General features: G+C 43.4%; 1 protein-coding gene across 10 annotated transcripts in view; it reads left to right on the top strand.

Annotated features, from left to right (window-relative positions):
• The window catches only part of BRD1 (bromodomain containing 1), a 43,990-nt gene extending 35,316 nt beyond the window's left edge, over positions 1–8,674 (top strand). For 9 of the 10 annotated variants that reach the window (XM_015413091.1, XM_015413090.1, XM_015413089.1 and 6 more), the window contains 3 exons: positions 4,248–4,357; positions 5,368–5,522; positions 7,311–8,674. In XM_015413091.1, coding sequence (XP_015268577.1) covers positions 4,248–4,357; positions 5,368–5,522; positions 7,311–7,494 — 449 coding nt within the window. In that variant the 3' untranslated portion in view covers positions 7,495–8,674. The remainder of the gene's footprint in view (positions 1–4,247; positions 4,358–5,367; positions 5,523–7,310) is intronic. The other variant, XM_015413088.1, reaches the window with a different exon arrangement.
• The last annotated feature ends 12,943 nt before the right edge of the window (positions 8,675–21,617 follow it).

The raw sequence follows: 21,617 nt of genomic DNA, 5'->3' as shown, positions 1-21,617 counted from the left end.
TGAAAAGATGAAGCGAGGAAAGTGTTTTGCTCTAGACTGTAGCCTAGAGTGTGCAATGTGGTCAAAGGGGCCCACCTTTAGTGCCCCCCTTCCACTCCATTACCTCTTACCGCATCCCTAGGTAATCCCACCATCCCTCAGCTTACTAAGCAAGAGCTTAGTGTAGCCCATCACTTAGCGAATTGTAGGGCAATATCCCTGGCAAGGGCTGTCGCCCTGTGGCGCCATGCTTAGTTGTGTTCCTCATCTGTAACTCATGAGGCTCTTCAGACATCTCTGGACCCCTCAAGAAGCTGTTCTCATCAATCTGTTGGAATTGCTTGTGATTTACAGGTCCCATCAATGCATTTTCCCCAGTCCTTCACAACAAAACTGTCCAGATCCTAACAGATGACATTGCATTGATGTTATCTTGTCAACAAACAGAATCAGTCTCTTAGGCCTCTCATACCTGTGATCTCTGGTTCTGATGCTGCAAATACAACATAGATATCAGAACCACCCAGGTGTCACAGTGTCAAGGCAGATGCCCTTAGCATGCTAGACCTCTCAGTCCACAAGTAGTCTTTAGACAGCTTAGTTCTTCATCGCTTTGAAAGCTGGGTCTGCCCAGTGATCTCCATGTTCACTAAGAACAACTGCAAATGATTAGAATCTTGCAGCAGAAAGGACAGGGGCAGCAATTCCTTAGGCAGTGCATTTATGAGAACTTGACATACAACTCCTTTACATATTTTGCCATTCACCTCTCCTCACCAGGATTACTGTCAAGCTTTTGAGAAATACGACCAACTATATTCTGATAGCAGCCTTTTACCTATGCAAAACCTGCTTCCCATCTGTCCTTAGGATGGCCATCAGGAATGAGTCTCATACTACACTCCAAATGTCATGAAACTGAGATTCATCATGTTGAATCTGCCCTGCTAGTTCTCCACCAGGTCTCCTGTATTCTCCTGAATTCCAGAAAACTGTTAGTGAGATGTACTTACACTACAAAGTGAAAATGCTTCTGACTGTATGCTTCCACCATTCATATGAGCTTTTCATTTGTCCAGTTTATTCCAAAATGTGTGACCCTGGTCACTCAAGAAGAGTAGGTACTGCAAAATGAGCCAGTTTGGTGTAGTGGTTAGGAGTGCGGACTCTAATCTGGGAAAAACAGGTTTGATTCACCACTCTTCCACGTGCAGCTGCTAATGTGACCTTGGTTCAGTCAAAAGTCCTTTCAGAGCTGTTCTCTCAAGAGCAGTTCTCGAAAGAGCTCTCTCAGCCCCACCTACCTCACAGGATGTCTTATGGAGAGAGGAAGGGAAAGGGATTGTAAGCCGCTCTGAGACTCCTTCGGGTAGTGAAGGGCAGGGTATAAATCCAGTCTCCTCTTCTGTATGAGTAGGGTCTTGCAATATTCTCAGTGTGTGTGCATCTCTTGGTGATTTCCATGCATTGCCCTGCTGTTGCAGGTTCCTCTGTTTATTCTCAGCTAGTTGTTGCAGTTTTTTCAAAGGTTTGTGGAGACTTTATCCTCCAGTTCCAAACATTGTTCCTCTGTTGAACCTTCAGTTGGTTTTGTTGCTGTTGCTGAAACACCCTTTTGAACCTATGGCCTTCTATTATCTCTGTTTGCTGTGGTTAAAGATGTCCACTATGCTTAGACATTTGAATGTAAAGGGATAGTTTTGATCAGGCAGTGTTGAGCACCTCGTTTTTGTAAGATGCACCTATTTAGCTTTCTAATCCCGTCAGTGTGATACACAGAGATCTCAAAGAAGAGGAGTCGTTTTCTTACCGTATAAGATGTTCTTTTAGCAGTCATCTGTCTGCCCACTTTCCCACCCCCAATAGGTGCTTGTGTTTTTTTTTCTCCTGTTGCATCTTCAGAAGAGAAACTGGGTGCAGCTCCACCCTCCCTGATCCTATGTGTTTGTTGCTGTTGGGTGCTTGCTCATAAAGAATACCGCCAGTGCCGAAAAATAATTTAAAACTTACCGTAGTTCTAGAAGTTGCTCGAATCCCATCAGTGTGACTGCACAGATGATCATTTGAAGAACACCAGTTACACAGAAACAGCCTGTTCATGTCTTTGCTGTTGGAAGGGCACCCGGGCACCTTCAAAAATTAGCTTTCAAACGTTAGCCTTCAGGCAGGGCTCTGAAATCAAGATAGGGGAGGGGGTTTCATTTTCATGGCTTCTGTGTAGGCCTGCATGGGACTCTGCATGTGCACAGGCCTGCTGCAGACATTTTAGGTACAAAGATTTCTCCCTTCTAGCATTTTCTACAGCATTAGGAGCATTCCCCTTGTCCCCAACTGGACCAGCTTTTCCTGCCTAAAGTGGCATGCAATGGGGGGGGGGGGATGCTCCTTCCCTTAATCCTTCATTTGCTGCTGTGTAGGTAGGAGGTGTTTCCTCCCTTCTCCTTTAAGGTTTTTTGAGGCTTCTGAGGAGAACTCTTTTTCATCAGAAAGCCTTACATGAGGTAGAGAGAGCTTTTCTTTGAATGGGTCATTCTCCCTCCCCCCCAAATAATATTAGTAGTTTCGCATCTAATTCTTTGAACCGTGTTCAAAGTGTACCAAGCATGATACCAGAATGGTGCAAATGGACAATTGCTCCCTGTGCCTGTTTTGCTTGGGTGAATCTCATAATGTTGGTACGTGCAATGCTTGTGAGCAGTTCACTTCAAAGGCCTGACCTGAGAGGGCTGCCAGATTGAAAGTAGCATTATGGAAGAAGGCTTTGATGGCCCCTGAAGTTCAGCTACATCAGCCTGCTAAGGTGAGAAACCAGCCCGTATACTCTCAGTGGTGTCAGTGCCATTGGCCACGCCTTCAAATCAGGCTTGCTGACATGCCTACCCAGTCAGCTTTGGTTCCAGGAAGCTCTTCGGAGCCGCCTCCAAGAAAGTCAGATCATAAGCCCTCCTCCAATCTGTCCAGTTCCTCCTCACCATTGAGGAAGTCTGTACCTGAACCCAAGCGTCCAACCCTGCCTCAGACTCCATTGCCACATATAGAATGTGTCAAGAGCCTTCTTGGTTTTGAGGATGAGGTGAAGGAGGTTTGGGCCCCAGCCCCATTGTGTTCTAGATCTAAGAAGATAAAGTCTTCCCAGGATCCTGCTGGACCTGGTCCTGTGTTTTGCCAGCCACGTTAGTAGCCTTGTCCAATGCCCATGTATGTCTCCCAGTGGGGCACTCCAAACAACATTCCAGAGCATAGGGGGAGCTATAGAAGTGACCCACAAGAAAGTTGTAGGTGTTCAGACCTCTGCCAGTTGCCTCCTTTAAATTTTGTTCATGTTTTATTTGCATTTTTTGCCAGTCCGTCCTTTTGTATGCTACATTATCTCCTTGTGTGCCACATTCTCCCATCAATTGCTCTTAATCCCAAGTACATCCTCTTATACGTCTTCTTTTCAACATTCATTATAGCATTTTCTCCAAACTTTATCATACCTGTTTCCTCCCAGCTATGTCATTCTTAGCCTTTCACCCTTCCTAGCTAGTATAAATTGTGAACCCTTTGAGTACTGAAAGGCTGTTTTTTCCATGCTCGATGTAGTAACTAGCACATAGCCAGTAAAAGCATAGTGATGAGGTCAATTAAAGAGCAGAAATTGAGTATGATTAGTCTTCTGGAATACACTTTCGTGAACTCTTGCTTAAGTAATGGAATATGATAAGATTATTTCAGCCAAACTTATCTATAGTTTGTGATGCAAGTTGCAAATGTTCCTGATAGTGTGAGTTATAAATGCTTCCTGTCTTCACCAAAATTAACATTCTGATGAATTGACAAACTGAAGGATGCAGCTGTTGGGAAAACAGAAGCATAGAATTGCTAGTTATTGGAAATCTCCAGTTAAATTTGAAATCTGAAAGGGGCAGAGACATAATTTCTTCAGCTCATAAGTCTGTGACCCTCTTACGTATAGGTTAATTTAGTAGTTAATAAGTGGTAGTATTACAACATTTCACATGCTAAATCTGCAGGCCTTTTTGCATGGAAAATACTGTATGAAGCAGTTCAGAAACGGTCAGGATTATTTTAACTCTGTCTAAGTGGGGGGGATATAAAATTACTGAATATGTTTGTTCAAATCATATATGACATGATTCATGTAAATGTTCTATTCTGGTACCCACATAATTTGCATTGTGAGTGACTGCCATACTGCCAATGTAGTGTTTGAATTAGTTTGAGCCTGTAGTTAAGCTCTAAAATAACTTATGCATTTGTTTTAGAAGTTGGACACAACAGCATGTGGATTTCAACTGATACTTCCAATTCTGTGCTTGAGCCTCTAAAAGTTGTGTGGGCCAAATGCAGTGGATATCCCTCATATCCAGCACTGGTGAGTAATCAGTGCATAAGCAATATTTTCAAAGTAGACCTTTTCTAGAGCTGATTAGAAACTTGCCTCTGCTTATTGCAATTGCATGACTTTTTTTTCTTCAGAAGACACTCCAAATGTACTTTGTGTTTCCAATATTAGAAGTATCCCTTCTCGATATATAGCTTTAGATTGTCTTTAATTTATATTGGACTAGCTAATACGTCTGGACCATCGTAAATGACTGGCATTAGAGCAAGGGGTCCCCAGCATGGTGCCCGTGGATGCCGTGGTGCCCACCAACACCTTTCCTGGTGTCCACTCTTTAGAAAGTGTGTGGAGCCAGTTGGGGGTTTTGCCCAGCAGGGCTTCTGGGCTGGCCACTGGAGATCTGATTGACTGTGCAAATTAAAAAGCATCCTGTTACACAGAGCTTGTACTTGATACATTCATGAATTAATATTGGATTGATGCTTAACCTCACTCCCTAACATTTTGTGGTTGGCTCTACCTCCTCTGGCAGCCATTTTGTTGTTGCACCCACCACCCTATGTCAGAATGCCAAAGATGCTTGCAGGCTCCAAAAGGTTGGGGACCTTTGCATTAGAGTAAAATTACAGGAATGCACGGCTGTTTCATCGTGCAGTGAGTATAAACCTGATTTGGAAATCTAGCCATATCCAGTTGGTGGTGTAAGACATTTATGCATAGCTTGTTGGGGCCTTTGTAATAGATTCAGATACTTGTGAATAAGGGTAAGGGTTGGCCCCAGTTGCTTATTTTTAAGGCCTAATATAGTCAATGGGGTTGGACTTCAGAATTTTCAGTGTGACAGGTAACCACATTATACCACATTGTGGACTGTAACTGCCTAAGCCATGTGGAAGCTGTTAGTGCATTGCTTATCTAACATTGGAATCAGGTATGCATTAGTGTACACTCGCTGTGGGTATGTACTGAGATTTATTTGTAAAAGTGAATCCTTAAGAATATTGGCTGGTAATTTACAATACCATTTTAATATTTTATAGATAATTGATCCTAAAATGCCTCGTGTTGCTGGTCATCACAATGGTGTTACAATACCTGTGCCACCCCTTGATGTGTTGAAAATTGGAGAACAAATGCAGACCAAATCTGATGAGAAGCTTTTCTTGGTTTTGTTTTTTGACAATAAAAGAAGCTGGTATGTATCTTTTCCATTGAATCTACTTTTTAAGTGTAAAGGAATTTATATATGACCATTAGCAGGAATTTAGGAAGAGGCAGTGGAGACTGAGTTTTACAGTTCCCTATAGTGTTTAGGTGTGGACCCTGACAAAAAGTGTAGGACAGGAACTGTACACTATTTGGTGAAAGAAGCAGAGATACAGAATTGATACTTCATAAGTAGATAATCCTGTTTGAGAGTTTGTGCACATACTGAAAGTCCAGTTCTACACTGAAGAAAACATATTAAAAATGTTTGTCATGTCAAATTTTCTTTAACAAGAATTAGATCTGACAAGCTGAGGATCTGCAAAGATTCATAAGGCAAGGAGCTCCCACCTACCCCCTCCCCTCCTGCTGTTGGTTTCCTTCAAATCTGTAGTCATCCCAGGATTGCCAAGGCTCCAGTGCCTCAGTTGCTAGGCAGCCCCACCAAAATTAATCTTGTGAGATTTTGCATGGTCTTGGTTGGCATTTGCTGTGGTTTTTCCGGGGGGGGGGGTGTCTTCAAAATATTTTCTGTGTAGAAAAGTCCCCTACATCCATTCATTGCCCCATTATATGGATTTTTCAATCCACATTCCATGGCCATTGTTCAGAATTGGATATATAAAGATATTTCTGGAATATGTAACCAAAGTTTTTGCATCCTTGCTGGATCCAAATAAAGCAAACAATAAAGAGCACAAATGTTACTGGAATGCTGATTTCTCCATCTCTGTCTTTGCACTTCAAGCATACATTTTTTATTGTTGGGGGTTTTAATTGTCTGGATTGGAATATTGTGTGATGTTCCCTGCAAAAACTACCTAGCTGCTATATGAAAGTGAATAAAAATGGCCAAAATTACCAAGCAGGTGTGTTTCTTAATTTTTGGCTTTAGCCAGGAAATTTGGCATAGTAGTATATTTTGACATCATTTCCAGATATATGATGATAGGCATGGTTGTGTAGTCTGGATGGGATCACAGTCGCCCTGATAGAGCTGGTTCACATCCTGTTTCTGTAGGTCCTTTTGTCCATTACATCTCACTCTCATGGTCTCTGTTGAACAAAGATCTTACCATGACCATTTATGTGGTTATGGTCATTGATAAACCTTGTGAATCAAATACTGTGGAGTGATGTATATGTAAGACTTTGGTTCAAAGACTGTTCAAAAGTTATAGCTGGTGCAAAACCCTACTGCCTGTCTTCTAGTCATTGATAAATAAAGGGAATAATTGCTTGAGATCTTGCTCTTGCTCAGCTGTATTAGCTGCTGATTTGCTTCCAGGCAGAATTCATGCTACTGACTGTGACTTAATGAAGGACTGAGCAGCTGAGGCTTGGTTTATCTTGTGGAGTTCCTTCTCCTGTATGTCTCTCTGCTTCTTGAGAACTGTAGATGAGACTGCTCCATTTCCACAGGAAAAAAGGTTTAAGTGCACAAAGCAGGGACTTTTCTGTTGTAATACTGAGTATGAAATGTTCTTCCTGTTGAAGCTTGCTGGACAACAGCATTGCACAGATTTAGACAGCAGATTAAAGCTTTCTTATATCCTTTATGCTTTTAGCAGATATGGATACTTTTATGCTATTTCTCACTGTGTATTTTAAATGTGTTTCTAATTATGTCTATTATAAACCGTCTTGAGTGTTTTAAAGTGAAAAGCAGATATAGAGATCTTTTAAAAAATAAATTTTGCACAGGACATTAAATATTCTGCTCAGGGTTCTTAAAACATAGCACAATTATTAATTTGGTTTTTTTTTCCAATTATAGGCAATGGCTTCCAAAATCAAAAATGATTCCACTTGGGATTGATGAAACGATAGACAAGTTGAAAATGATGGAAGGTCGGAACTCAAGTATTCGCAAAGCTGTAAGAGTTGCTTTTGATCGTGCTATGAACCATCTAAGTAGAGTTCATGGTGAACCTGTCAGTGACTTCAGTGATATTGACTAGGGCGCAACCAAGGCACAAGAAATACCCCCTTCTTGTATAGACACCTACAGGTTAACCTCTGTGTCCAAGAATGTACCGAAGATACAAATTTGTAATCATTGATCCAGTGGCAGAGTTCTACCAACTTAACTGGTTGAGCAGTTCTTCAGAATCACCATTGCCATACTGATTATTATTGTGTTGCCGTTGGGAGGATTTTCCACTAAAATAACTTGTTCATAGTGTTCATAAAATGTACATATATGTATATTCATCTCTTAACTTATTCTGATTTTACAGGTAGCTTTTTTATTTCTTTTGTTTGCCTGGGAAAGGGATAGATTGTTGCTTCCGTTTCTTTCTGCATTTTGAGAAATAAATCTTTAGCACCACCTTCCAGCTTAGGGTGCAGAGAATTAAAATAACATCAAATAAGTTTGCCTAAATCATATGATATGGTGCTGCTTATGTATTACTATTTTTTTGTGATCTGTAGCTTTTTAACAAGACCTCTGAATGTTTGGTTTTTACATAAATCGTTACTCTTTGCACAAAGTACCCCATAGTTAAGGTGTAAATTTATAACACAGTGTATTTTAAGAGAGAAAACAGCATTATTGGGGGGCGGGGTACTTTGTGAGAAAGATGATGGAAGTAAAAAAATTATGCTCTTTATGTCACTTGAAAAATCACCAAAAAACGCTCCATTGTTACCCAAAATATCACTTTAGAAATTCTTTTATGTTTTACACAAAATTGGCTCAAAGCCTATTAGTATATTATTTCTTGCAAAACCATATTCCGTCTATCTCCCTGAGATTTTATGTGCCTCCCTGTGTTATATTTATTGTAGAAAATGTATTAATTTGCTTTATAAAGAAAAAATAAATGAGAAAGTATATTGATATACATTTTTATACAGGCACATAAGACAATTTGCTTTGGGGAAAAAGCTGTCTTGGAAATGGTTGTACAAAATAATTTGATGGGTTGTGTGTAATTTTGACTTCTTTTGTAACTTGTAATCTTTGTTTCCAATGAGGGGATTTATGTAACTTTTAATTTTAGAACACTTTGGTAGCAATAGAAACTTTGGATACATTTTTGTATGGTACATGTGATGTATATAGAATTAGTACTTTATTTTTATTTCAAAGAAGTAAAAGCATTACATTTAGGGAAGGAAAATGATACGGTGGGTTTGCAGTAATAACATTTTTATATTAAAAATAAAGTCAAAATATTGATTGTTGTAGGTATTTTATTTCTATGTTCACTGGAATACTGAATTTGTAACATGAAATGGCAAGGTATGTTTTCAGTGTGATTTATAATGTCTACATTATTTATAAGTGCACTGCATCGAACTCTTCAGTGATATCTTAAATACTGTACCAAGGTATATAATATGCAACACCAAATAATGCATAAGAATGCACGAAATATTTATGCCCAGCTTTTTTATAATGGGTTGGTAAAATATGGCAAAGCCAATACTTATAAATCTTTTTTAAAAATTTAATTGAATAGCATTCTTCATTGTAAAACCTGCTTGGATTTTTATTTTAAAGCTACAGCCAATTTTGGAATAGTTTCTAATGTTTTTATTCTCTATGGTTTGTAATACCCCCTTTAGAAGCTTGAAATAAAATTCCTTTCTCAAGTGATACTTTTGTCATGCATTTGGCCCCTTAAAATTTCTGCCTGAGGCCTAGAATGACCGTTCTAGCTGTAGTTCTTACAATAGAGATTGAATAGGACAATTTATATGAGGGGACTAATACAAACTTGCACATTAGACTATATTTTGGATCTGTACCCAATATAAAAATGAGCTGAAACTTAAGAGACATAAAGCAGTATTCATGATCACTAGGAACAAATGAGAAAATTACAGAAGTTGCAGTAATCAGTTTGTGCATTTTCGTATACAACATTGTTCACACAGATACGACTATTGCAGAGCCTCTTTTGTAAGCTCACAGGAGGAGACCAGTATTATCAGGCCAAAGACATTGCTGATTGGTTTACAAGACTTAAATGCAAAGTCTGATATAATCATGGTTGGATGAAAGTTGAAATAGTTGATTTGTGTGGATTTCAGGAGCTTCGTGGTTACTGTGCATGTTGATCTTAATTAAAAACGAGCAATAGCATCTGCCTCTTGCATGTTTGATTTTTATAGTCATGGTAGAAGTTAGTAGGTTGAGGGTGGATCGTATATTCATCACTGAGAACTATGCTGAAAGTGTGGATAAGTTAAGCTTTTAGGAGCTTCATGGCTAATGTGGGGGTTGATCTTAATGAGAAATGACCAATAGTGTCTGCCTCTTGCATTTTTGATTTTTATAGTCATGGTAGAAGTTGGTAGGTATGGGTGGATCATGTATTCATGGGCACAAACCAGATCACAAGCCAAAATTCAGCATGAACTTGGGCCAGTTTGGAGCTCAGGAACCGATGTTCAGGGAAGGCACCTTCCCAAAATGTTTACCCAACTTTTGGCCAGTTTGGTTTGGCTGTTCTGGCCCAGCCTTTGAAGGGGGGGAGCAAAACCAAAGGGTTAAATGGATCACAGCCATTTAAACTGAACAGCTCAGTGGGTCCACTGATCAGCTGTTAGGTTTAAGCGGCTGGCAGCCACTTAACCCTTCCTGGGCAATCCCCCCCCCCTTTCTCTTGGCTGCGGTGAGCCGTGGCCAAGAGAAAGAGGGAAAGGAAGTCCTTTCCTGGGTGATCCCCCCTTTCTTCTGACCCTGGTGAGCCGTGGCTGGGAGAAAAGGGGAACAGAACTTGCCAGTTCGGTTTGGGCAGGGTCTGTTCGATTTGGCGTTTGGCTTGTGGGCTGCCCCAAGCCACCCATTTTAGGTTTGTGCCCATCCCTACTGTGAACTATGCTGGAAGTATCCTGTCATCTACCTTTGTTCCTACATCAGTATTAACTGCACGCACCTTTCTGCATCTCTGTCATAGCTGGTGTATTGCTTATATGTACTGTATTGAAAACAAGACTTTTCTTTAAATGGGAGGGGGCTTTAAAAATATGGGAGGTCATCTTTAACTGGCAAACAAATTTATATGTACAGTTGCCCCCATTTTAATACTTGTGGCCTCTGTTGAGTTGGGGTTGTCTCTCCCACAGCCTTCAGAGAGACGCAAGAGAGTGTGCCTTCCAGCTGGGTCCTGCATGCTGGAAGTCCTGCTGCGTGCACTCCTCTTCTGTGCTTTGTTGATAGAGTTATTGAAAGCACAGAGGAAGAGAGGCCAGTGCCTCTGTCAGCTAGAGAGGAGGCTAGAAACTCGGTCCCCCCATCCAGTTGTCCGATGTATGGAACTGCTTTCCTTTGGTTGGGTGGGAAGGAAGGAAATCGGCCTGTGCTGAGGCGCAACTGGAGGAAAGTGAAGGTCCTGCAAGGGTACAGGCAGAGGGAATGGGCAAGGGAACCTAGTGACCCCTGGGCTGACATGTCCAGCTGTAGCAGCCCCAACAAGCCTCACAAAGGCTACTGTGGTAGCCTTAGTGTGGCATCACACTTGTAGAGAGATACACTCAGCTGGCAGAGAAAATGTGGCAGGTGACAAGCACCACTTTTCTCAGCAAGGTTGGACTGAATTACAATGTATGAGAGGAGGTGGTGGCAAGTGGTGTTGAGCAGAGAGGGAGCTGGAAAGGAAAGTTAAAGGCTAGTAGGAAGACACCTTATGCTGGTTGGCTGGCTTACCTTGAAAGGTGTCTTAAATTATTTTGTTTGCAAAATTCATAATCCAACTTCCTGGCCTCATCAGGGCCACCAAGGTGGCTAACAGATTAAAAACACCCCTTAAACACCAATGAAAGCAAACCAATACATTATTACACACAACTTAATATACCCAAAGAAAAACAAATACATAGAATGGGAAGGATCACTGAGGGAATGCCAATGATCTTCACCTGTTGGTAGAAGATGCCAACAGCTTGGGACAGGTGAGTCTTCCTGGGGTGAGAGTTCTAGAGTTTTGGTACCATGGTCAAGAAGGCCCTTTCCTAGATTTCCACCCATCTAATCTCAGAATGTGGGGGCATGCCATGTAGAGCCTCAGGAGATAACCACAGTCATTGGGTAGGTTCATAAGGGAAAACATGTTGAATTCTTGGGTGTGAGTAAATATGGTAATCTTTGTTGCTGTGGAAGAAGACTCTAAATAAGATAGAAAGTTAGAAGAATTTGGGTCAAGTGTGAGCACCAAAAATTTGGCCACAATTGTAAACAGTAATCTTCCCTGTTCCTCCCCTTCCCAAATTAAAGGGCAGAGTAGGTCATAGGTGAGCACTTCCAGGTATTCTTGGATGGCACATCCGCTATTCAGGCTGGATTTGGAGAGCAAGACAGCTTTGATAGTTCTGTTGGACTGTCTTCACCTGTGAACATTTGACACCTTTGATCAAGCCATCTTATGTCAAACATGTGACTTTGCAGTGTTTCTAATCCTGCCTAAGTGAATATACACAGATTGGTGCAGGAAGAATTAGTAGGATCTCTGGTTGATGATGTGGGCTTCACTAGGATTCTGTTCCCAGTGTTGTTCAATATGTGTGTAAGAATGTTCAGTGATGCCATAACAAACTTGGACTTGTGTGTTACCAGTATGCTGATGACATATAGCTACATATACACCTTTAGGCTATCAGAAGATATCTTAGTTTCTGAAGCCTGTATTCCATCAGCTGAGAGAACAAGCTCAAACTGAATCCAGATGAGACAAAGGTGATACTGGCTGTAAAGATGTGTGCTAGGGAAAGGAATGCTTTGCCAGTTTTAAATGGCGAATTCAATTAAGAGCCTGTAGGTATTTCTGACTTTGCCATGTTGAAAGGAATGCCTTGTTTTGGTAACATCTGCCTCATAAACTGCGCTGTCTCCTGGATCCAGTATCTCTGGCCATCCTACTGAAATGGCAAGACTAGATTACCATAACTTACTTTACATAGGACAAAAAACTTATTAATGCAAAATGCAGCAGCCAGATTGTTGCCTGGAACAAGTAGGCCCGGTCATATTACCGGCATTTGCATTACCTGCCAGTCTTCTTTAGGTGTTCAATTCAAAGCCTTGGTTTCAACAGTTAAAGCCCTATGTGGCCTAGGCTCCACATATTTAGTGGACTGCTGCATCAGTTAACAGTTCCTGAGGACACCCCCCTCCTTTCTGCAGAGCTTACTAATCATCCCCTTAATAAGAGAGGTAACACCTTTGGCAGCTCAAATTAGGACTTTTTTTTTCTGGAGTGGTCCCCTGTAATGGGCTGTGTGATACTCTACCACTCTTCAGGAAAACATGCCTACATCACTGCTTTTGACCTGTCATTCTGGCTTGATTATGATTGTGTGGTTTTGCTTTAATTGCCCCCCAAAGGCCTTTCTATTGCCTCTGAAGGTGTTGTATATGCCCAGTGGGATTTCTCCTTTTTGTCCCTTTGTGTAGAAGACACACATACACCACTGCTGTGTCACAAATTGCTTAAGAGTATCAAATCATAGAAAAAACCCAGGGAAACGCTATAGCTTATAGAGTATGCAATATTTATAGTGTGCAATTTTATAAGAAGACTATATCTCAAAGAAGTAAGTACAACATTTAAGTACAAAAATACAAAGAGGTGGCCTATGCTAACGAAGGCTCCGGATTCTTCTCTTCGTTTCGTGAATTCCACTTCCCCAGAAGTAAATATTCTTACTACAAAGTAGATTGTAACATAATTTATGTAAATATTAATATATCTAATAATTATTATATAAATATGAATATACATTTGAATTGGACCCTAAAAATTCTTTATAATAAAATATTCTATACCACAGTTTGTTGTTATTTCTTTCTCTGAACGATGTTGAAATATCAATATACAGATCTGTAACAATATAACATTAGTGTACATATCTATCTTCAGTATATCATTTTACATTAAACCACTTCACCAGTATGATAACATTAATATACATATACATCTTCAATACATCATTTAACAATAAACATCTTCAACAAAAATTATGCAGCAATTATACACTCACCAAAAATCTTGTACAGTTTCAAATAATCATCAAATTACCGATACTCTCCTCGGGCACTAGGCAAATGCAGCAACTGCTTATCCACGCTAGAATGCCTTAAGGCATAAGATTACCTCAGTGCTTATATAGAAACTATTTTAAAGTGATACCTACTAATTATTAAAAACATGAAAGATCCCCAGTCCCTCACCCTGACACAGGAGGAGGAGGAACAGAAAAAGCTCCAGTAGCCCCAATCCCTCCCCATGCATGTCTATGGAGCTGTGTCCCCTGGACTTTCAGCAACTCAGCCCAACCCTCTGCCTGCTTACTTGAAAGTCAGTTCTGTGGGGCAGGGTTCAGCCTCAGAAAAGCTAAGGGGACCAAAAAAGCTAAGGGGATCCGGGCCCCCCCCCCCCCCCCGAAGCCTGCCTTGGAGGAAGGCAACTGCATGGGGGGAAAGGGGGGCAGATGCCAACCTCTCCCCACCCCCTTTGAGTGCAGCAAGCACGCTGCAAACTTCCCAGTGCGCAGCAGCAGCCACTGGCACACAGCGAGGATTTGCATTCACGGCTACGGAGGGCAGTCGCGGGAATCAGGGAGGAGGAAGGGGATGGGACCAGACAGCAGGGCAGGGCGCGCGGGGCAGCCAGAGCGAGTGGCAACTCCTGGCAGATTTTGAGCGGGGGTGGGGTGAGGGGGTGGAGGTGGAAGTGACCTGGAGGCAGCGTCCCTCCTGCCTTAGGTTGCTGGACCCTCAGTGAGGCTGGTTCTCCTTCCCCACTGACCAAGACTTGACTCATTTGGCTGCTGGGAGCAGGGGGCAGGGCGTGCTGCATGTGCCCACCCCCTGGGGTCCTAACTGGTGGACCATCGCTCCGGTGAGCTCCGGGACCAAACGAGCCCTGGACATTTCAAGGGCTCTGTCTGGGTATTGTAAATTCTTAACTGTCCCTAAATATAGAATACTCTTCACTAAGGCTAGATTAAATGTTTTATCGGGGGGGGGGCAGGTTCCTAGGGATTCCCTTTTCTGAACGATTTTGTGATTGTAAATCAGGGAATCTAGATGCTGTTTGGCACTTCTTTATTGATTGTAAGAAACATGAACTCACTAGAGATAGATGGGTCACAGTATCCATTCAGAAGTGGGGATGTGTCTCAAAACAGGAAGCAGTGACAGTGCTTCTGGCTGATACCAACCCAAGCATAAGTCTTGCTGTGGCAAATTTTTTATCAATGGTTTTGAATGACTTTTATCTGTAATGGTATATTTTATTCTTTGTATTTTGAGTTGTGAGGTTATTTTCTGTAATTTTGGATTGGATTGGAGCCAGCTTGGTGTAGTGGTTAAGTGTGCGGACTCTAATCTGGGAGAACCGGGTTTGATTCCCCACTCCTCCACTTGCACCTGGCTGGATGACCTTGGGCAAGCGTACTTCTGATAAGAGCTGTCCTTGAAAAAGAGCAGTTCTTGAAAGAGCTCTCTCAGCCCCACCTACCTCACAGGGTGTCTGTTGTGGGAGGGGAAGGGAAGGGAGTTTGTAAACCACTCTTAGACATCTTTGGGTAGTGAAGGGCGGGGTATAAATCCAATCTCTTCTTCTTCTATTACTTTGTACCATGTACAGGGGTCTTTTGGGGGCGGAGCGCGCCGGAGCATTGCTCCAGCAGCCCAGGAGCTGGTATAAATGGCGGTGGGAGCAAGCCCTGCCCCCAACTGCCCACACTGCGGCCCATCGCCTGCCACCAGGGAGGCCCAAGGAGGCCTGTTGCCGGCCTCCCAGGGCCCGCACTGGAGCGCTGTGGCCCCGGCGAGGCCCGTCGCTGGCCTTCCGGGGCTTGCGCTAGAGCGCTGCAACCCTGGCAAGGCTAGAGGTGGCTTGTCGCCAGTCTTCTGGGGCCCGCGCTGGAGCGCTGTGGCCCTGGTGAGTCCAGAGGAGGTTTGTCGCCAGCCTCCCGGGGCCTGTGCTGGAGCACTGCAGCCCAAGCAAGGCCAGAGGTGGTTTGTTGCCAGTCTCCCGGGGCCCGCGCTGGAGCACTGTGGCCCCGGTGAGGCCAGAGGAGGTTTGTTGCCAGCCTACCAGGGCCCGCGCTGGAGCACTGCGGCCCCAGAGAGGCCTGAGGAGGCTCATTGCTGGCTTCCTGGGGCCCGCGCTGGAGTGCTGCGGTTAGTAAATGTTCCGGGTGAGGGATCTGCAGGGGTGGCAGGGGCTTGATGGGGTTGGGGTGGGAGAGTCTTCCCCCCCCCCATTTCTCTCTTTCTTTCCCTTCTTTCCTTCCCTCTTTTTATCCCCTTTTCTGCCTTCTTTCTTTCCCTCATTCCTTTCTTCTTTTCTTCTCTCTACTCTCTTTCTCTTTCCTCCTTCTGTGGCCCAAGTCTAGTGAGAATGGATTTAAACTTTAAACCCCTTCTCTCTTTGCCCCCCCCCCCCGCAGGCCAGCTGGGGAAGGGAAGGGGAGGCTTTTGAAGATGCCCTCCTTTGCTTCACAAGTCTAGTGAGAATGGATTTAAACTTTAAACCCCTTCTCTCTTTGCTCCCCCCCCCCCGCAGGCCAGCTGGGGAAGGGAAGGGGAGGCTTTTGAAGATGCCCTCCTTTGCTTCACCTGACATCACTTCTGGTGATGTCAGGGGGCGTAGCACATGCTAATTAGCTATTATGCTAATAGCCTAGTGGCTCATTAGCATACCTTATGCTAATGAGCTCCTGCAGCTCTTTGTCTACGAAAAGACCCCTGACCATGTGGACTATCAAACTTGTTTACTTATGACCCATTGGTCTGGGAGCATGAAGTATAGAATAAAGAAATAAAAATTTAAAAAGTAGAAAGCATGAAGAAGATAAAAGTAATGACTACTGGGGAATTACACAACTTTAAGGCTGATGATGAAGAAATTGAAATTGTTAAATATTTGTGATTCCTTGGCTCCACCATCAACCAAAAGGGATACTGCACCCAAGAAATCAGAAGGAGATTGGCTGGTTGGCTTGACTGAAATTGAATCTGGTGAAGATTCACAGTGCTCCAGCGCGGGCCCCGGGAGATCCCACTCCCAACCTTCGATACGGCACCATTGGTGCCAGTGCCAGAGGTTAGGAGTTTGGGAGTGCTCCTAGATGCTTCCTTAATGATGGAGGCCTAGGTAGCAGCCACTGCGAAGTCAGCCTTCTACCACCTTCGACTGATTAGGCAGTTGGTTCCCTTCCTCGAACACAATGACCTGGCAACAGTGATCCATGCAATGGTCACCTCAAGGCTGGATTACTGTAATGCTCTCTACATGGGACTGCCCTTGTCCCAAATCCGGAAGCTGCAGCTGGTGCCGAATGTGGTTGCCAGGCTGCTGCTGGGCCTCCCTATGCAGGAGCACATCCAGCCTGTGCTAAAAGTACTGCACAGGCTGCCTATAGCATACCGAATTTGTGTTGGTTCTGACCTTTAAAGCCCTATATGGTCAGGGGTCTACATACCTAAGAGACCACCTTTCCCCACATGTTCCCCAGAGAGCACTACGATCGGGTTCCCAAAACCGTCTGGCTCTTCTGGGCCCCAGAGAAGCCAGGCTGGCTGTGATGAGGGCCAGGGCCTTCTCAGTGGAGGCTCCATACTGGTTGAATGAGCTCCCAGAACACATCAGGGCCCTGCAGGACCTTTTACAGTTCCACAGGGCCTGCAAGATGGAGCTCTTCCACCAGGACTTTGATTAAGGAGCCGCACCCAATAAATTGAAGCCCTGGCCCCGATATTAACACCATTATTAACAGCCTGAGCTCTGCCAATATAATCCAGAATATGATTTTAGTTTACTGTATGCCTGTGTTGGATGCTGCACTAGCTGCACTAGCACTTTATGTCATGTTTTTATAACTATATTGTTGTGATTTTATTCAATTCTCCTGTTTTAGTTGTTCAATACATTCTATGTAAGCCACCCTGAGCCTGCCTGGCAGGGAGGGTGAGATATTACATAAATAAATAGAGACTGGGAATGGCAGCCATGAAGGAGCTAGAAAAGTTCCTTAAGCGTAAGGGTGTGTTGCTGCTGGTGACTAAGATCACATTAATTCATACCATAGTATTCCCCATTACTATGTATGGATGTGAAAGTTGGACAATTAAGAAAACTGACAAGAAGAAAGTAAATTGGTTTGAAATGTGGTGCTGGAGGAGGGTTTTACAGATATTGCGGACCGCCGAAAAGACAAATAAGTGGATTCTAGATCAAATCAAGCCTGAAATCTTCCTAGAAGCTAAATTTTTATTTATTTATTTATTTATTTATTTATTGAGATTTATACCTCGCCCTCCCCGCAGAGTGGGCTCAGGGCAGCTTACAAGGGGCAAAGCCCATATAAAAAAGATAAAAACAATAAAACATTAATAACAATTGAATTGTAGTTCAATGAAGCTGTGGGCTATGCCGTGAAGGGCCACCCAAGACGGACAGGCCACAGCAGAGAACTCAGACCAAGCGTGATCCACCTGGAGAAGGAAATGGCAACCCACTCCAGTATGTTTGCCAAGAAAACCCCATGGACAGTATCAAAAGGCTAAAAGATATGACGCCGGAAGATGAGCCCCTCAGGTCGGAAGGTGTCCAATGTGCTACTGAGGAAGGCAAACCATTCAACATCACAGTAATCCAAGTCTATGCCCCCACCACTGATGCAGAAGAGGCTGAAGTGGACCGGTTCTATAAAGACCTACAACACCTCCTAGAACTAACACCAAAAAATGATGTCCTCATCATCATAGGGGACTGGAATGCTAAAGTAGGAAGTCAAAAGGTAACCGGAATAACAGACAAGTTTGGCCTTGGAAAGCAAAATTAAGCAGGGCAAAGGTTAACAGAGTTTTGTCAAGAGAACACACTGGTCATAGCGAACACCCTTTTCCAACAACCTAAGAGACGACTCTACACATGGACATCACCAGATGGGCAACACCGAAATCAGATTGACTATATAATTTGCAGTCAAAGATGGAGAAGCTCTATCCAGTCAGTAAAAACAAGACCTGGAGCTGACTGTGGCTCAGATCATGAGCTACTCATTGCAAAATTCAGACTTAAACTGAAGAAAATTGGGAAAACCACGAGGCCATTCAGGTTTGACCTAGATCGCATCCCTGATGAATATACAGTAGAGGTGAAGAATAGATTCAAGGGTCTGGATTTGATAGATAGAGTGCCTGAAGAACTATGGACGGAGGTTCGTGACATTGTACAGGAGGCAGCAATCACCACCATCCCAAAGAAAAAGAAATGTAAGAAAGCAAAGTGGCTTTCTGATGAGGCTTTACAAATAGCAGAGGAAAGAAGGAAAGCGAAAGGCAAAGGCGAAAAGGAAAGATTTACCCAACTGAACGCAGATTTCCAGAGAACAGCAAGGAGAGATAAGGAGGCCTTCCTGAATGAACAGTGCAAAGTAATAGAAGAAAACAATAGAATGGGAAGGACTAGAGATCTCTTCAAGAAAGTTGGAGAAATCAAGGGAGCGTTCCATGCAAAGCTGGCCATGATAAAGGACAAAAACGGTAGGGACCTAACAGAAGCAGAAGAGATTAGGAAAAGATGGCAAGAATACACAGAAGAACTATACAAGAAAGACCTCGATGTCCTTGACAACCACGACGGTATAATCACTGACCTCGAGCCAGACATCCTGGAATGTGAAGTTAAATGGGCCTTAGAAAGCATTACTAACAACAAAGCTAGTGGAGGTGATGGTATTCCAGCTGAGCTATTCAAAGTCTTAGAAGATGATGCTGTTAAAGTGCTGCACGCAATTTGCCAGCAAATTTGGAAAACGCAACAGTGGCCACAGGATTGGAAAAGGTCAGTATACATTCCAATCCTGAAGAAGGGCAATGCCAAGGAGTGTTCAAACTATCGCACAATTGCACTCATATCACATGCTAGCAAGGTCATGCTCAAGATCCTACAAGCCAGGCTTCAACAGTACGTGGATAGAGAACTGCCAGAAGTACAAGTTGGGTTTCGAAGAGGTAGAGGAACTAGAGATCAAATTGCCAACATTCACTGGATTATGGAGAAAGCAAGAGAGTACCAGAAAAACATCTACTTCTGCTTCATTGACTATGCTAAAGCTTTTGAGTGTGTGGATCACAACAAACTATGGCAGGTCCTTAAAGAGATGGGAGTACCAGACCACCTCACATGTCTCTTGAGAAACCTGTATAAGGGCCAAGAAGCGACAGTTAGAACCGGATATGGAGCAACTGATGGGTTTAGCATAGGAAAAGGAGTACGACAAGGATGTATATTGTCGCCTTGCTTATTTAATATATATGCAGAGTACATCATGCGAAATGCTGGCCTAGATGAATCACAAGCCAGAATTAAGATTGCTGGGGAAAAGATCAACAACCTCAGATATGCAGACGATACCACTCTGATGGCAGAAAGTGAGGAGGACCTAAAGAGCCCCAAGAATGGCTATTAATGAAAGGATGTTTTGGTCATTAATTCATAGGGCCACCATAAATTGGAAGTGACTTGATAGCACTAAACACACACAAACGGGATTCTAGCCCTGACTTTGATGGCCCAAACTAGCCCAATCTCATCAGAACTTGGAAGCTAAAAAGGTTGAGCCTGGTAAGTACTTGGATGGGGGACCAGCAGCTAAGGGTTGCTACACAGAGGCAGGCAATGGCAAACTACTTTATCTCTTGCCTTGAAAACCCTATGGGCTTGCTCTATGTCATCTGCAACTTGATTGTCCTTTCCAGCAGCTGGATCCTAATTACTGGTAGAGGTAAGGACAAGATGTTCAGAAACAGTTCACTCTTGTCCTGTATCCTCCCCACCACTAAATAACATTGTCATTTTTATGAATAACTAGCCTGATACCCGTGCTTTGCTATGGTATTTAAGTTCTGTAAATCCAGTTATAATGCTGATGATGTCCCCGACCGACCAATTCCGTTCGGTTTCGGTGAATTTGCGGGACACGTAGGCTAGGGGATGGAGTTTGCCATCAGCTCCTTCTTGCAAGATCGCACCACCCATAGCAACGTCCGAGGCGTCCGTTTGCACCACAAACTTTTTCGTTTTGTCTGGGTGCGCCAGAATGGGTTCGGTGGTAAAAAGGGCTTTCAGTTTATCGAACGCCTCTTGACATTCAGGAGTCCACAGCAGCTTAGCCCCCAGCTTAATAGCCTCTGGTCCCTTCCCCTTTGTTTTCAGTAAGTCAGTAAGGGGCAAGCTCACTTGAGCAAAGTTCGGCAGAAAATTTCTATGGAAATTTGCAATCCCTAAGAAACTTTGGAGTTGCGGGCGAGTTCTGGGGGCCTCCCACCCCAAAACGTCCTTTACCTTTCCCCGGTCCATTTCTATGCTGCAGGGGGAGATGTGATAACCCAGAAAGTCAATTTCCATTTTATGGAACTCACATTTTGACAGTTTGGCAAACAGTTTGTGCTTGTGCAACTTTTTGAGCACCTCTCACACCAACTGCACATGAGAGGTCTTGTTGGGGGAGTACAGTAAAATGTCGTCCAAGTAGACTAGCACCCCTTTAAACAGGTGCTTATGCAACACCTCATTTATTAAATTCATAAAGTCTCCAGGAGCACCCTGGAGACCAAATGGCATCACCAGGTATTCGAACTGTCCCAAAGGAGTATTGAAAGTGGTCTTAAATTCATCCCCTTCCCTTATACGCACCCGAAAATAAGCGTCTCACAAATCAATCTTGGAAAAGATCTTCCCCTTAGCCACTTCAGCTAAGAGATCTTTGATTAACGGCATAGGGTAAGCTTTTGTAGAGGAGACAGCATTCAACCCCCAGTAGTCGGTGCACAGCCGCAAACCCCCATCCTTCTTTTTCCGGAATAGAACGGGGGCCGCATACGGGGATGAAGCTGGCCGGATAAAACCTCTAGCCAAGTTTTTGTCAATAAATTTTCACAACTCCACCTTCTCCCAGGGGCTCATGGCATAGAGCTTTTCCTTAGGCATTTTATGCCCCGGCAGTAGCTCAGTTGCACAGTCAGAGTTGCTGTGGGGGGGAAACTCATCAGCTTCTTCTTCGCCAAAAACTTGAGCTAGATCTCTATACTCCCGAGGGATTTTGGCCAGTTCTT

This window comes from Gekko japonicus, unplaced genomic scaffold, assembly GCF_001447785.1.
Source record: "Gekko japonicus isolate JY-2015 unplaced genomic scaffold, Gekko_japonicus_V1.1 scaffold3100, whole genome shotgun sequence".
Lineage (NCBI taxonomy): Eukaryota > Metazoa > Chordata > Lepidosauria > Squamata > Gekkonidae > Gekko > Gekko japonicus.
The sequence above is the reverse complement of the archived record's forward strand: the minus strand, read 5'-3'. Positions and strand labels throughout refer to the sequence as shown.